This window comes from Oncorhynchus nerka, linkage group LG1 (genome assembly GCF_034236695.1).
Source record: "Oncorhynchus nerka isolate Pitt River linkage group LG1, Oner_Uvic_2.0, whole genome shotgun sequence".
NCBI classification, from domain to species: domain Eukaryota; kingdom Metazoa; phylum Chordata; class Actinopteri; order Salmoniformes; family Salmonidae; genus Oncorhynchus; species Oncorhynchus nerka.
In genome coordinates this window covers 27,392,627-27,408,705 of record NC_088396.1, presented here as the reverse complement: position 1 = coordinate 27,408,705, position 16,079 = coordinate 27,392,627, and the positions used below count along the sequence as shown (strand labels likewise).

The following is a 16,079-nucleotide window of genomic DNA, read 5'->3' as shown; positions in this document are numbered from 1 at the left end:
TGAGTTACATCAGGAAATCAGTCAATTAAAATAAACTCATTAGGCCCTAATCTATGGATTTCCCATCACTGAGCTGGTGTGCAGCCATGGGTGGGCCTGTGAGCGCATCGGCCCACCCACTTGTGAGCCAGGCCCAGCCAATCAGAATGTTTTCCCCACAAAGGGGCTTTATTGCAGATATAAATACTCCTGTTCTGACTGCTCTGCAGCTGGTCTGCTGTTGGTGGTTGATTGCATTTTGCCCTCAAAAAGATAGTGTTTGGTCTGGCACTGAAGACATCATTGTTTCATATGCATTGGCTTTTGTCTTGCTTCGGTTGGAGCCTTTTCTTTTTCTTATATAAGACGATCACGTTCAGCTACCTCATGTTTCCTAACAGTGCTATTTCTGTGTTTTTCCTCATTCACATGTGATGTTTTGAACTCTCCCTTTTCTCTTAAAGGGTTCCTATGTATGAGTCTTTACCACGCGATTGAGAAACCACTCTCCCTACATCAATGGACTGTTTGTATTAGTCATTGGATCGTTTTAGGAGAATGTGTGCAGTGGGTGTAAAACTTGCATTATTTGTTGTATTTTTGCTCTCACTGAGAATCGCTTTCGCAGCTATTTGAGGCGGTAAGTGCCTGTGCATTTAGCAGGAGGATGAAGCTAAATGGAGTGCCAGGTTCTCTAGGGGGCTTTAGGTAAAAGCTTTAGCATCAGATGCAGGTGGGTAAGCTCTAAGTGCATCTATACCTCCTTCAGTACCTGACCAAGTCTGTCAGAATCCACTCAGAGACAGATTGATCCTGTTGGTTACATAAGGCGGTCCAAAACCCAATATGAACATCCTCCCAGGCAGGCTCCCACCCGCTCTCACCACTAATGCATTACATTCAGTCATTACAGTAGAGAAAGTTGTTCATTACATGTTTGAAAATGTGTAGCCACACGACTGTCTTCTCTCCCCCCTGACAGACAGACCCAGTCTCTTTCTTGATTTCCCAGATGCCACTAATTACATGGGTCTGATAAGTCTGACCGGGGAGTCTCAGAAGTCACAATATCCTCCACAATATTGATTTAACATTCAGCACTAGTAAATCAAAGGCTGGCTCAATGCGCACGGGTGGCCCAAGATGCTTATTGTACGTTTTGAAGGGACAATGATTTACCTCAAGCAGTAAATTGGGAGAGGGGATCGATGAAGAGGTAATGAGTAATGCGAATAATGAGAAGCCGTGTATGTGGCTCAGCAGCTGTTGCTGTATCATCACAGAAGAGGAAAATCGTGTTCATGGCAGCACATTATCTCCTGTTGAAGTTATAGACATGGAGAAGAGACATGACAGACAGGCTACCATGAACCATATACATGAACGACACCTCTTCTGGGGCTCGTTTAATAATCAATTGTTCATAAGCAATAATTTAAATGAATGTGGTCATCGCAGTATCCATTTTTATGGAAAGAAATTGCTCCCTTTACTCTGGTTATGAAATAACTCAATAAGGACCACCCTCCTGTATTGTAAGTAATAGTTTTTTGAAGGGGTATAGAAAAGTGTTTGCCCCACCCTGTCCCAGAAACCATATTACTGGTCAAATTTCCACATTCTAAACTGGAAGACTAGGTATCAGATGGATCCTTCATTAGCGACATTTATTTTGTTTCAATCTCCAGTGTCATCGCTTGGGGTATGATGAGGAATACAGTGGACCGCACAAAAGCGAGAGAAGGCAATCAATATATCACTCTGGCTAAATGTATCACCTCTTACAGGACACACACTTCTGTGTCTCCAATCGTCCATTTATCTCCCAGTGATTGGCTTTAGTTTTTCCTGATTATCTTGATTCATGGTAAGACTTTGGGGCGGCATCTCCTTCCACAAAGGCTTGATTAAATGCTGATTTTAGTCACAATGGAATAGCCATGCTATAACCTATCAATTTATTCAGGAGAAAACCCTTTATTCTGTCTAATTATGATGTGTGTGTGCGTGCGTGCGTGCGTGCGTGCACCTACAGTGCCTTTGGAAAGTATTCAAACCCCTTGACTATTTCCAAATTGTGTTACGTTACAGCCTCATTATAAAAAATGATTAAATAAAAACATTTCCTCAGCAATCTACACACAATACCCCATAATGACAAAATAACTTTTTTTAAATTTATTTTTTATGTTTGCAAATGTATTTAAAAAAAAAGTTAAATACCTTATATGTAAGTATTCAGACCCTTTAATATGAGATTCAAAATTGAGCTCAGGTGCCTCCTGTTTCTATTGATCATCATTGAGATGTTTCTACAACTTGATTGAAGTCCACCTGTGGTAAATTCATTTGATTGGACATGATTTGGAAAGGTACGCACGTATTTCTACAGTTGAAGTCGGAAATTTACCAAATACATTTAAACTCAGTTTTCACAATTCCTGACATTTAATCCTAGTAAAAAATCCCTGTCTTAGGTCAATTAGGATCACCACTTTATTTTAAGAATGCGACATTTCCGAATAATAGTAGAGAGTGATTTATTTGAGCTTTTATTTCTTTCATCGCATTCCCAGTGGGTCATCATTTACCCTCCCTCATGATGCCATCTATTTTGTGAAGTACACCAGTCCCTCCTGCAGCAAAGCACCCCCACAACATGATGCTGCCACATCTTCGGCTTGCAAGCCTCCCCCTATTTCCTCCAAACATAATGATGGTCATTATGGCCAAACAGTTGTATTTTTGTTTCATCAGACCAGAGGACATTTCTCCGAAATGTATGATCTTTGTCCCCATGTGCAGTTGCAAACTGTAGTCTGGCTTTTTTATGGTGGTTTTGGACCATGGCGCCACACCAAACTGGAAGTCTTCCGACTAGCTTGGAAAGACAGTACCATGCAGTATCGAAGAGCACTTACTGCTGCTCGATCATCATAAGTGAGGATGGCTTTCACTTCAGCAGGAATAAATTCATGAACTTCTTTGAGGAAAAGATCATGATTATTAGAAAGCAAATTACGGACTCCTCTTTAAATCTGCGTATTCCCCCAAAGCTCAGATGTCCTGAGTCTGCACAACTCTGCCAGGACCTAGGATCAAGAGAGACACTTAAGTGTTTTAGTACTATATCTCTTGACACAATGATGAAAATAATCATGGCCTCTAAACCTTCAAGCTGCATACTGGACCCTATTCCAACTAAACTACTTGAAAGAGCTGCTTCCTGTGCTTGGCCCTCCTATGTTGAACATAATAAACGTCTCTCTATCCACCAGATGTGTACCAAACTCACTAAAAGTGGCAGTAATAAAGCCTCTCTTGAAAAAGCCAAACCTTGACCCAGAAAATATTTTAAAAACGATCGGCCTATATTGAATCTTCCATTCCTCTCAAAATCTTTAGAAAAAGCAGTTGTGCAGCAACTCACTGCCGCCCTGAAGACAAACAATGTATACGAAATACTTCATTCTGGTTTTAGACCCCATCATAACACTGAGACTGCACTTGTGAAGGTGGTAAATTACCTTTGAATGGCATAAGACCAAGGCTCTGCATCTGTCCTCGTGCTCCTAGACCTTAGTACTGCTTTTGATACCATCGATCACCACATTCTTTTGGAGAGATTGGAAACCCAAATTGGTCTACACGGACAAGTTCTGGCCTGGTTAAGATCTTATCTGTCGGAAAAGATATCAGTTTGTCTCTGTGAATGGTTTGTCCTCTGACATATCAACTGTAAATTTCGGTGTTCCTCAAGGTTCCGTTTTAGGACCACTATTGTTTTCACTATATATTTTACCTCTTGGGGATGTCATTCGAAAACATAATGTTAACTTTCACTGCTATGTGGATGATACACAGCTGTACATTTCAATGAAACACGGTGAAGCCCCAAAATTGCCCTCGCTAGAAGCCTGTGTTTCAGACATAAGGAAGTGGATGGCTGCAAACTTTCTACTTTTAAACTCGGACAAAACAGAGATGCTTGTTCTAGGTCCCAAGAAACAAAGAGATCTTCTGTTGAATCTGTGAATTAATCTTGATGGTTGTACAGTCGTCTCAAATAAAACTGTGAAGGACCTCGGTGTTACTCTTGACCCTGATCTCTCTTTTGACAAACATATCAAGACTGTTTCAAGGAAAGCTTTTTTCCATCTATGTAACATTGCAAAAATCAGAAACTTTCTGTCCAAAAATTATGCAGAAAAATTCATCCATGATTTTGTTACTTCTAGGTTAGACTACTGCAATGCTCTACTTTCCCGGCTTCCCGGATAAAGCACTAAATAAACTTCAGTTAGTGCTAAATATGGCTGCTAGAATCCTGACTAGAACCAAACAATTTGATCATATTACTCCAGTGCTAGTCTCCCTACACTGGCTTTCTGTCATGGCAAGGGCTGATTTCAAGGTTTTATGGCTAACCTACAAAGCATTACATGGGCTTGCTCCTACCTATCTCTCTGATTTGGTCCTGCCATACATACCTACATGTACGCTACGGTCACAAGACACAGGCCTCTTAATTGTCCCTAGAATTTCTAAGCAAACAGCTAGAGGCAGGGCTTACTCCTATAGAGCTCCATTTTTATGGAATGGTCTGCCTACCCATGTGAGAGACGCAGACTCGGTCTCAACCTTTAAGTCTTTACTGAAGACTCATCTCTTCAGTGGGTCATATGATTGAGTGTAGTCTGGTGAAGGTGAACGGAAAGGAGTGTGAAGGTAAACGGAAAGGCTCTGGAGCAACGAACCGCCCTTGCTGTCTCCACCTGGCCGGCTTCCCTCTTTCCACTGGGATTCTCTGCCTCTAACCCTATTACAGGGGCTGAGTCACTGGCTTACTGGTGCTCTTCCATGCCGTCCCTAGGAGGGGTGCGTCACTTGAGTGGGTTGAGTCACTGATGTGATCTTCCTGTCTGGGTTGGTGCCCCCCCTTGGGTTGTGCCGTGGCTGAGATCTTTGTGGGCTATACTCGGCCTTGTCTCAGGATGGTAAGTTGGTGGTTGAAGATATCCCTCTAGTGGTGTGGGGGCTGTGCTTTGGCAAAGTGGGTGGGGTTATATCCTTCCTGTTTGGCCCTGTCTGGGGGTATCATCGGATGGGGCCACAGTGTCTCCTGACCCCTCCTGTCTCAGCCTCCAGTATTTATGATGTAGTAGTTTGTGTCGGGGGGCTAGGGTTAGTTTGTTATATCTGGAGAACTTCTCCTGTCTTATCAGGTGTCCTGTGTGAATTTAAGTATGCTCTCTCTAATTCTCTCTTTCTTTCTCTCTCTCGGAGGACCTGAGCCCTAGGACCATGCCTCAGGACTACCTGGCATGATTACGCCTTGCTGTCCCCAGTCCACCTGGCCGTGCTGCTGCTCCAGTTTCAACTGTTCTGCCTGCGGCTATGGAATCCTGACCTGTTCTTCGGACTTGCTACCTGTCCCAGACCTGCTGTTTTCAACTCTCTAGAGACAGCAGGAGTGGTAGAGATGCTATTAATGATCGGCTATGAAAAACCAACTGACATTTACTCCTGAGGTGCTGACTTGCTGCACCCTCGACAACTACTGTGATTATTATTATTTGACCATGCTGGTCATTTATGAACATTTGAACATCTTGGCCATGTTCTGTTATAATCTCCACCCGGCACAGCCAGAAGAGGACTGGCCACCCCTCATAGCCTGGTTCCTCTCTAGGTTTCTTCCTAGGTTTTGGCCTTTCTAGGGAGTTTTTCCTAGTCACCGTGCTTCTACACCTGCATTGCTTGCTGTTTGGGGTTTTAGGCGTGGTTTCTGTACAGCACTTTGAGGTATCAGCTGATGTACGAAGGGCTATATAAATACATTTGATTTGACCAGTGGCTTCTTCCTTGCTGAGCGGCCTTTCAGGTTATGTCGATATAGGACTCGTTTTTCTGTGGATATATATACTTTTGTACCTGTTTCCTCCAGCATCTTCACAAGGTTCTGTGATTGATTTGCACTTTTCACACCAACGTACGTTCATCTCTAGGAGACAGAACGCATCTCCTTCCTGAGCGGTATGACGGCTACATGGTCCCATGGTGTTTATACCTGCGTACTATTGTTTGAATGTGATGAAGATGAACGTGGTAATTTCAGGCGTTTGGAAATTGCTCCCGAGGATGAACCAGACTTGTGGAGGTCTACAATTTATTTTCTGAGGTCTTGGCTGATTTCTTTTGATTTTCCCAAGATGTCAAGCAGAAAGGCACTGAGTTTGAAGGTAGGCCTTGAAATAATTCCACAGGTACACCTCCAATTGACTCAAATTATGTAACTTAGCCTAATAGAAGTTTCTAAAGCCGTAACATAATTTTTCGGGAATTTTCCATCATTTTCCAAATTCTGGCCCACTGGAATTGTGATACAGTGAATTATAAAATATCCTAACCAACAAGAAATTTGTGGTGGTTGAAAAACGAGTTTTAATGACTCCAACCTCAACGTATGTAAACTTCCGACTTCAACTGTATATAAGGTCCCACAGTTGACCGTGCATTTCAGAGCAAAATCCAAGCCATGAGGTCAAAGGAATTGTCCGTAGAGCTCCGAGACAGGATTGTGTTGAGACACAGATCTGGGGAAGGGTACCAAAAAATGTCTGCAGCATTGAAGTTCCCCAAGAACACAGTGGCCTCCATTCTTACATGGAAGAAGTTTGGAACCACCAAGACCCTTATTAGAGCTGGTTGCCCGGCCAAACTGAACAATCAGGAGAGAAGGGCCTTGGTCAGGGAGGTGATCAGGAACCTGATGGTCACTCTGACAGGGCTCTAGAGTTCCTCTGTGGAGATGGGAGAACCTTCCAGAAGGACAACCATCTCTGCAGCACCCCACCAATCAGGCCCTTATGGTAGAGTTGCCAGGCGGAAGCCACTTTCAGTAAAAGGCAAATGACAGCCTGCTTGGAGTTTGCCAAAAGTCACCCAAAGACTCTCAGACCATCAGAAACAAGGATTTCTGGTCTAATGAAACCCGAGATTGAACTCTTTGGCCTGAATGCCAAGCATCACGTCTAGAGGAAACCTGGCACCTCCCTATGGTGAAGCAAGGTGGTGGCAGCATCATGCTGTGGGGATGTTTTTCAGGGGCAAGGACTGGGAAACTAGTCAGGATTGGTGAAAAGATTAACGGAGCAAAAGTACAGAGATATCCTTAATGAAAACCTGCTCCAGAGTGCTCAGAACCTCAGATTGGGGCGAAGGTTCACCTTCCAACAGTACAGTGACCCTAAGCACACAGCCAAGACAATGCAGGAGTGGCTTCGGGACAAGTCTCTGAATGTCCTTGAGTGGCCCAGTCAGAGCCCAGTCAGAGCCTGGACATGAACCTGATCTAACATCTCTGGAGAGACCTAAAAATAGTTGTGCCGTAACGCTCCCCATCCAACCTGACAGAGCTTGAGATGATCTGCAGAGAAGAATGAGAGAAACTCCCCAAACAGGTGTGCCAAGCTTGTAGCGTCATACCAAAGAAGACTCAAGGCTGTAATCATTGCCTTTATGTGCTTTAAGAAAGTACTGAATAAAGGGTCTGAATACTTATGTAAATGTGATTACATTGGCAAAAAAAAATTCTTAACCTGGTTTTGCTTTGTTATGAGGAATTGTGTGTAGATTGATTAGGAAAAGGTTTTTTTGTGTCAATTTTAGAATAAGGCTGTAATGTAACAAAATGTGGAAAAAGTCAAGGGGTCTGAATATGCACTGTGTGTGTACGTACTTATATATTTACTTATTTACATGTAACTTGCGTATGTAATTGTATGGCTAGATGAATGCATTAATGGGTGTATGAAAGTACAGTATCATGAATGGATACTTACATTTTAAGCTTTTTAGAAAATCCAAAAGGCATTGTTTGAAACAAAATAATTATGTTTATTTGGCATTCCTTTGGTTAACATTTATGATCTTACCGTTGAGCAATATTCACACCAATTTTCAAGTAACAGTACATATTAATTAATTTATTTCTGAATGCAGAAAATCTAGTTCTCTCTTCTTTCTCATATCTTTCATGTGTGCAAATCTGATAATGTGGCACAAACCATTCCACTAATCAACATTCACAATAAGTGTTAACGTCCTCTCTCCACAGATGCTGGTGGTAAGGTGCCACCTATTGACCGAAAGTAGAAATGCATTGAGATAGAACATAAAAAATATGCTCATTTAATGAATATACCCTTTCGATCTGATTGGTACAGAAGGTATTGCTTCAGTTCTGTGGGGATCTGAAGACCATGGATTGAACTAAGTCTGGCCTTTCCCAAAACCTTCCTGATGGACAGCCGGCACTGCTGCATCAGACGAGACACTCCTGGTCAGCCATCAGAGGAAAAACAGCCATCATTTAGATAACATAAAGATGTTCTCAGGGTTTGATATTGTTAATAACACAAGCACAATGTAAATACTATGCAAATATATTAATAAATCATGCAAGAACCAAGAATCCTTTCACAAACACATCCATGATGGATTTAAACTCGATGTATACAACAGCAGTTCAAAGCGCCACAGAATCTTCTGTCCAAAATCTTACGGGTCTAGCTACCTCCTCTGTGGCCCAGTAGTTTCTCAACGGGGCTGTTGGGAGGGGCCAGGTCCAGGGGCTGCTTGCCCTGTGTGTCTCTGCAGTTGCAGTCAGCCCCGTGCTCCAGGAGAACAGACACCAGCTCAGGGTTGGACAGACGGGCTGCCGCGTGCAGAGGAGAGTCCCCATCCTTACTCCTGTTCACACTAGCACCTGACAGAGAGCATATATGTGTGGATATTGTGTGTAAATGTGTGGATTTTGTATGTAGCCTACCGTAAATGTCAAATGAGAGTATCATATACTGCAGGCCAAGTGTAAACTGTAAATAACTCATATTTGAGCACCGTGTGATAGAAGCACCCTGGTCAATGTCTAGTCCAGATTCTATCTATCTATACATCCTTTCTGCGTAATAACAAACGAAAGAGAATACATTTTCATACCAAGCTGAAGCAGTTTCCTCACGGTACTCAGATGCTGATTTGTGCAGGCAATGTAGAGTGGCGAGCCTGATTGGTCAGTGTGCTGATCTACATCTGCCCCGTGATGAACCAGAGACTCAATGCACTCTGGGTGACCTAGACATAGATATATTCAGTGGATAAAGAACAGTGTGTGGGATCTGCTTTGAAAAACTGCTTACTGTATCTAAATCTGGGGAATGATACATTTCATTACACTTTATCATAAAAAATATCAAATCTGACTGGTTTAACAGTGATATAGCTCCTAGGTATTACAAAAAATATAACTGCAACAACAACAAATGGAGTTCATGGTGCTTTTTTTATTTGATAAAAGTTGACAATAAAAGCTAAGAATGTGACCCCTGACCTTTGGCTGCAGCCTCGTGGATGGGGGAGGCTGAGAGGCTGGATCCCTGGGGTGAGGCTCCGTGCTGGAGGAGCAGGGTCACACAGGCCACATGACCCCGGGCACAAGCCTCTGACAGAGGGGTGGTCTTTTCCAACATGGGGACATTCACCTGGTACCGCAGACAACAACATATATCTTGCCAGATACCTCTACCATCCTATACAAACCAACATAACTGCTGGTGATAGCCTGCTGAGAAGGTTAACACTCCACTGGTTGTCACATTCCAAGCATATTAGTGTGTCTAGGAATGGTAGTTGCACACTTATATGGAGATATACACTGCTCAAAAAAATAAAGGGAACACTAAAATAACACATCCTAGATCTGAATGAATGAAATATTCTTATTAAATACTTTTTTCTTTACATAGTTGAATGTGCTGACAACAAAATCACACAAAAATGATCAATGGAAATCAAATTTATCAACCCATGGAGGTCTGGATTTGGAGTCACACTCAAAATTAAAGTGGAAAACCACACTACAGGCTGATCCAACTTTGATGTAATGTCCTTAAAACAAGTCAAAATGAGGCTCAGTAGTGTGTGGCCTCCAGGTGCCTGTATGACCTCCCTACAACGCCTGGGCATGCTCCTGATGAGGTGGCGGATAGTCTCCTGAGGGATCTCCTCCCAGACCTGGACTAAAGCATCCGCCAACTCCTGGACAGTCTGTGGATGGAGCGAGACATGATGTCCCAGATGTGCTCAATTGGATTCAGGTCTGGGGAACGGGCGGGCCAGTCCATAGCATCAATGCCTTCCTCTTGCAGGAACTGCTGACACACCCCAGCCACATGAGGTCTAGCATTGTCTTGCATTAGGAGGAACCCAGGGCCAACCGCACCAGCATATGGTCTCACAAGGGGTCTGAGGATCTCATCTCGGTACCTAATGGCAGTCAGGCTAACTTTGGCGAGCACATGGAGGGCTGTGCGGCCCCCCAAAGAAATGCCACCCCACACCATTTATTTTTTATTTATTTTTATTTATTTCACCTTTATTTAACCAGGTAAGCAAGTTGAGAACAAGTTCTCATTTACAATTGCGACCTGGCCAAGATAAAGCAAAGCAGTTCGACACATACAACGACACAGAGTTACACATGGAGTAAAACAAACATACAGTCAATAATACAGTAAAAAAAAACAAGTCTATATACAATGTGAGCAAATTAGGTGAGAAGGGAGGTAAAGGCAAAAAAGGCCATGGTGGCAAAGTAAATACAATATAGCAAGTAAAACACTGGAATGGTAGTTTTGCAATGGAAGAATGTGCAAAGTAGAAATAAAAATAATGGGGTGCAAAGGAGCAAAATAAATAAATAAATTAAATACAGTTGGGAAAGAGGTAGTTGTTTGGGCTAAATTATAGGTGGGCTATGTACAGGTGCAGTAATCTGTAAGATGCTCTGACAGTTGGTGCTTAAAGCTAGTGAGGGAGATAAGTGTTTCCAATTTAAGAGATTTTTGTAGTTCGTTCCAGTCATTGGCAGCAGAGAACTGGAAGGAGAGGCGGCCAAAGAAAGAATTGGTTTTGGGGGTGACTAGAGAGATATACCTGCTGGAGCGTGTGCTACAGGTGGGAGATGCTATGGTGACCAGCGAGCTGAGATAAGGGGGGACTTTACCTAGCAGGGTCTTGTAGATGACATGGAGCCAGTGGGTTTGGCGACGAGTATGAAGCGAGGGCCAGCCAACGAGAGCGTACAGGTCGCAATGGTGGGTAGTATATGGGGATTTGGTGACAAAACGGATTGCACTGTGATAGACTGCATCCAATTTGTTGAGTAGGGTATGACTGACCCACCGCCAAACCGGTCATGCTGGAGGATGTTGCAGGCAGCAGAACGTTCTCCACGGCGTCTCCAGACTGTCACGTCTGTCACATGTGCTTAGTGTGAACCTGCTTTCATCTGTGAAGAGCACAGGGCGCCAGTGGCGAATTTTCCAATCTTGGTGTTCTCTGGCAAATGCCAAACGTAAGCACAACCCCCACCTGTGGACGTCGGGCCCTCATACCACCCTCATGGAGTCTGTTTCTAACTGTTTGAGCAGACACATGCACATTTGTGGCCTGCTGGAGGTCATTTTGCAGGGCTCTGGCAGTGTTCCTCCTGCTCCTCCTGCTGGGTTGTTGCCCTCCTTGGGCCTCCTCCACGTCTCCTGATGTACTGGCCTGTCTCCTGGTAGCGCCTCCATGCTCTGGGCACTACGCTGACAGACACAGCAAACCTTCTTGCCACATCTCGCATTGATGTGCCATCCTGGATGAGCTACACTACCTGAGCCACTTGTGTGGGTTGTAGACTCTGTCTCAAGCTACCACTAGAGTGAAAGCACCGCCAGCATTCAAAAGTGACCAAAACATCAGCCAGGAAGCATTGGAACGTGGAAGTGGTCTGTGGTTACCACCTGCAGAACCACTCCTTTATTGGGGGTGTCTTGCTAAATGCCTATAATTTCCACCTGTTGTCTATTCCATTTGCACAATAGCATGTGAAATTTATTGTCAATCAGTGTTGCTTCCTAAGTGGACAGTTTGATTTCACAGAAGTGTGATTGACTTGGAGTTACATTGTGTTGTTTAAGTGTTCCCTTTATTTTTTGAGCAGTGTATAAAGTGATGGTCCCATGTTTCATGAGATGAAATAAAAGATCCCAGAAATGTTATATATACGCACAAAAAGCTTATTTATATGTGCACACATTTGTTAACATCCCTGTTAGTGAACATTTCTCCTTTCCCAAGAAAATCAATCCACCTGACAGGTGTGGCATATCAAGAAGCTGATTAAACAGCATGATCATTACACAAGTGTTCTTTGTGCTGGGGTCAATAAAAGGCCATTCTAAAATGTGCAGTTTTGTCACACAACACAATGCCACAGTTGTCTGAACTATTGAGAGTGCAATTGGCATGCCGACTGCAGGAATGTCCACCAAAGCTGTTGCCAGAGAATTGAATTAGGGGCCTCCAATGTTGTTGTAGAGAATTTGGCAGTATGTCCAACCGGCCTCAACCGCAGACCACGTGTAACCATGCCAGCCCAGGACCTCCACATCCGGCTTCTTCACCTATGAGATCATCTGAGACCAGCCACCTGGACAGCTGATGAAAGTGTGGGTTTGCACAACCAAATAATTTCTGCACAAATTGTCAGAAAGTCTCAGGGAAGCTCATCTGCGTGCTGACTGCAGTTTGGCATTGTAAACAACTTCAGTGGGCAAATGCTCATCTTGGATGGCCACTGGCATACTGAAGAAATGTGCTCTTCACGGATGAACCCCTGTCACAACTGTAATTGGCAGATGGCAGGGCATCGTGTAGGCGAGCGGTTTGTTGATGTCAACGTTGTGAACTGAGTACCCCATAGTGGCAGTGGGGTTATGGTATGGGCAGGTTATAAGCTACAGACAATGATCACAATTGCATTTTATCGATGGCAATTTGAATGCACAGAGATACCATGACGAGATCCTGAGGCCCATTGTCGTGCCGTTCATCCGCCGCCATCACCTCATGTTTCAGCATGATAATGCACAGCCCCATGTCGCAAGGATCTGTACAGAATTCCTGGAAGCTGAAAATGTCCCAGTTCTTCCATGGCCTGCATACTCACCAGACATGTCACCCCTTGAGCATGTTTGGAATGCTCTGGATAGACGTGTATGACAGCGTGTTCCAGTTCGAGCTAATATCCAGCAACTTCGCACAGCCATTGAAGAGGAGTGGGACAACATTCCACAGGCCACAATCATCAGCTTGATCAACTCTATGCTAAAGAGATGTTCTGTGGTGCATGAGGCAAATGGTGGTCACATCACATACTGACTGGTTTTGTGATTCATGCTTCTACTTTTTTTAAGGTATCTGACCAACATATGCATATCTGTATTCCCAGTCATGTGAAATCCATAAATTAGGGCCTAATTTATTTATTTCAATTGATTTCAATATTTTTTTAAATTGCATGTTGCGTTTATATTTTTGTTCAGTGTATATATATTTTTTTACCTTAATTTAACTATGCAAGTCAGTTAAGAATAACTTCTTATTTACAATGACGGCCTACCAAGAGCAACAACACGGTAGCAGCACAACATGGTACTTGCACAAATATGGCACAAACATTGTTAGGCACAGACAACTGCACGAAGGCCAAAAAGCATAGAGACAACAATACATCACGTGAAGCAGCCACAAGTGTCAGTAAGAGTGTCCACGATTAAGTCGTTGAATGTTGAAATGGCGATAAAACTGTCCAGTTTGATTGTTTCTTGCAGCTTGCTCCAGTCGCTAGCTGCAGTGAGCTGAAAAAGGAGCAACCCAGGGATGTGTGTGCTTTGGGGACCTTTAACAGAATGTGATTGCCAGAACCGGGGTTGTATGTGGAAGATGAGGGTTGAATGCGGGTATCTCAGATGTGGGGAGTGAGGCTTAAGAAGGTTTTATAAATAAGCATCAACCAGTGTGTCTTGCGACAGGAATACAGAGATGACCAGTTTACAGAGGAGTATAGAGTGCAGTGATGTGTCCTATAAGGAGCATTGGTGGCAAATCTGATAGCCGAATGGTAAAGAACATCTAGCCACTCGAGAGCAACCTTACCTGTCAATCTATAAATTACGTCTCCGTAATCTAACATGGGTAGGATGGTCATCTGAATCAGGGTTAGTTTCACAGCTGTGGTGAAAGAGGAGCAATTACGATAGAGGAAACCAAGTCTAGATTTAACCGTGGCTTGCAGCGTGGATATGTGCTGAGAGGACAGTGTACTGTCAAGCCATACTCCCAAGTACTTGTATGAGGTGACTACTGGGGAGGTGCCAGCTGAGTATAAGCCTGTATCATCTGCATATAAATGGTTGAGAGAGCTTCCTACTGCCTGAGCTATGTTGTTGATATTCTGTTTTCGCTCAGTGCTTTATAAAAACGAAAATGTAGACTATTCAACAGTTAAATAAATTGTTACACTCCAATTCAGTAGCTATTGAAACATGTGACTTTACACTCACTCAGTGTACAGTTGGGGTATTGTTGTCTACAGATTTGTGCTAGTAATGTTAAAGTGACAAGGAATGAGTGAGGTTAATCGCCTAATAACTCTACAGACACATTTATAACCCATATTCAGAGGGGTCTGCCTGTATTTGGCCTGTGCTTGTTCTACATTGAAATTGAATCATGTAAATAATGTATACAGCTTTGTGCTATGAGTCTTAAAATCAGCCAAATTCAGAGATGGTGCAGATTAGAGTGAAATTCCTTACTCACATTTGCCCCATTTTCTAACAGTAACCGGGCACAGTCAGTGTGTCCCTGCAGACATGCTCCATGAAGGGGAGAGACTCTGTCTTGAGTAGCAAGGTTGACACACGTTCCCTGTGAAGAGGGTTGAAAAATGACACACAAATATAAAACCAATCCTATTCCCTCTGCCAACCATAGACAGACATTTCTCCATATTGAAATTGCTTTGAATGTTCAGTGTGCTAAGCTGTCCCTTGAATAATGCTGTGCTTAAGTGATGCATTCCCTCTACATCCCCATTCCGCAGACAATGGTAAGGCTATTGTTACTTTATAAACAGAAATACCAAATAGCAGTTACACTAAAGCCTGCAGGCATGAGCGTGCATAATAAGGACCCACAGGGCACACACTGGTTGAATCGACATTGTTTCCATGTCATTTCAATGAAATTACATTGAACCAACGTGGAATAAACGTTGAATTGTCTGTGCCCTGTGGGTCTGGGTGTGCCTTCCTTACCTGAGCTATTAGGTTTCTCAGTGTGAGAACGCGTCCATTGTAGGCTGCATCATGAATGGGGGACCAATCTGACTCCATATCTTATAAGAGAAGAACAACAATCATAGGATCACTCACAGATACAGACATTCATTGGCCAAAGCATAGATATAGACAAGTGTAAACTTTTACTGTATCTCACCAAGCAGTCTACTCACCACTCATCAAAGGGTTGGAGAGAAAAACAACTGATCCAGCCTGGGTAGCATTGTTCCTCTGGTTGTCACTGCTGTGTCCTGTAGCCTGTCTCATTGTTGACCTAGAGAGTTCCCCAAATCAGACGGGAGTCTAGTAGCCTGTCTTGCACCATTGGTTTTGTAACATCAGCAACTGGACTTCGACCTGTCGCTGGTGTCAACACTTATCTGTACCCGTCTGTTCCTGAACTGTTTTTGGGTGATTTCGACATCACCTCCCAACTTAAAGCCTGTGATGTCATTTCCCCTCAGCTTCAGTCTGCCCTGCAGGAAGTGGTTTTGAATGCATTGCTGGGCTTGTTTTTACAGTGCATATGGTGTTCATTAGACCCAATTGTGGGCAGAGAGAGTGAGTAGAATCCTGTTGAGCAGATCTGTAACTTGACACTGTCATCACAGACAGTTCACACCCATCACCTCGAGCTAAACAGGGAGGGTTAGAGGGAAGGAGGGGGCTAGAGTAAGAAATATAGAGGGGGGGCTGGAAAGATACATAGGAGATGTGCAGGTACACGTTTGTTTTTGTAGTTTGGGTAATGTGTCAACACCGTGACTGACACTTTTTCCTTGGATACAAACTGTAAAGCCATGCTTTAAGTGGAGGAGTTATTTATCAGCTGTAGTCAGACTTTACATGCAAGTTTCCACAAAT

The 16,079-nt window shown here is 43.4% G+C and overlaps 1 protein-coding gene across 3 annotated transcripts; it reads right to left on the bottom strand.

The window, feature by feature from the left end:
- Positions 1-7,854: 7,854 nt before the first annotated feature.
- Positions 7,855-15,731, bottom strand: LOC115128485 (ankyrin repeat and SOCS box protein 9-like). 3 transcript variants are annotated; one of them, XM_029658356.2, is made up of 7 exons: positions 15,389-15,723; positions 15,192-15,271; positions 14,695-14,802; positions 9,374-9,524; positions 8,983-9,117; positions 8,558-8,749; positions 7,855-8,320 (listed from the first exon to the last, which is right to left on the bottom strand). In XM_029658356.2, the coding sequence occupies exons 1-7, from the start codon at positions 15,480-15,482 to the stop codon at positions 8,169-8,171; spliced, it is 912 nt and encodes a 303-aa protein (XP_029514216.1). In that variant the 5' UTR covers positions 15,483-15,723; the 3' UTR covers positions 7,855-8,168. The 3 variants fall into 3 exon arrangements, with proteins under 3 accessions (XP_029514216.1, XP_029514225.1, XP_064873761.1); XM_029658365.2 differs by having other exon boundaries at positions 15,373-15,462; XM_065017689.1 differs by having other exon boundaries at positions 8,231-8,320; positions 8,546-8,749; positions 15,389-15,731.
- Positions 15,732-16,079: the final 348 nt, after the last annotated feature.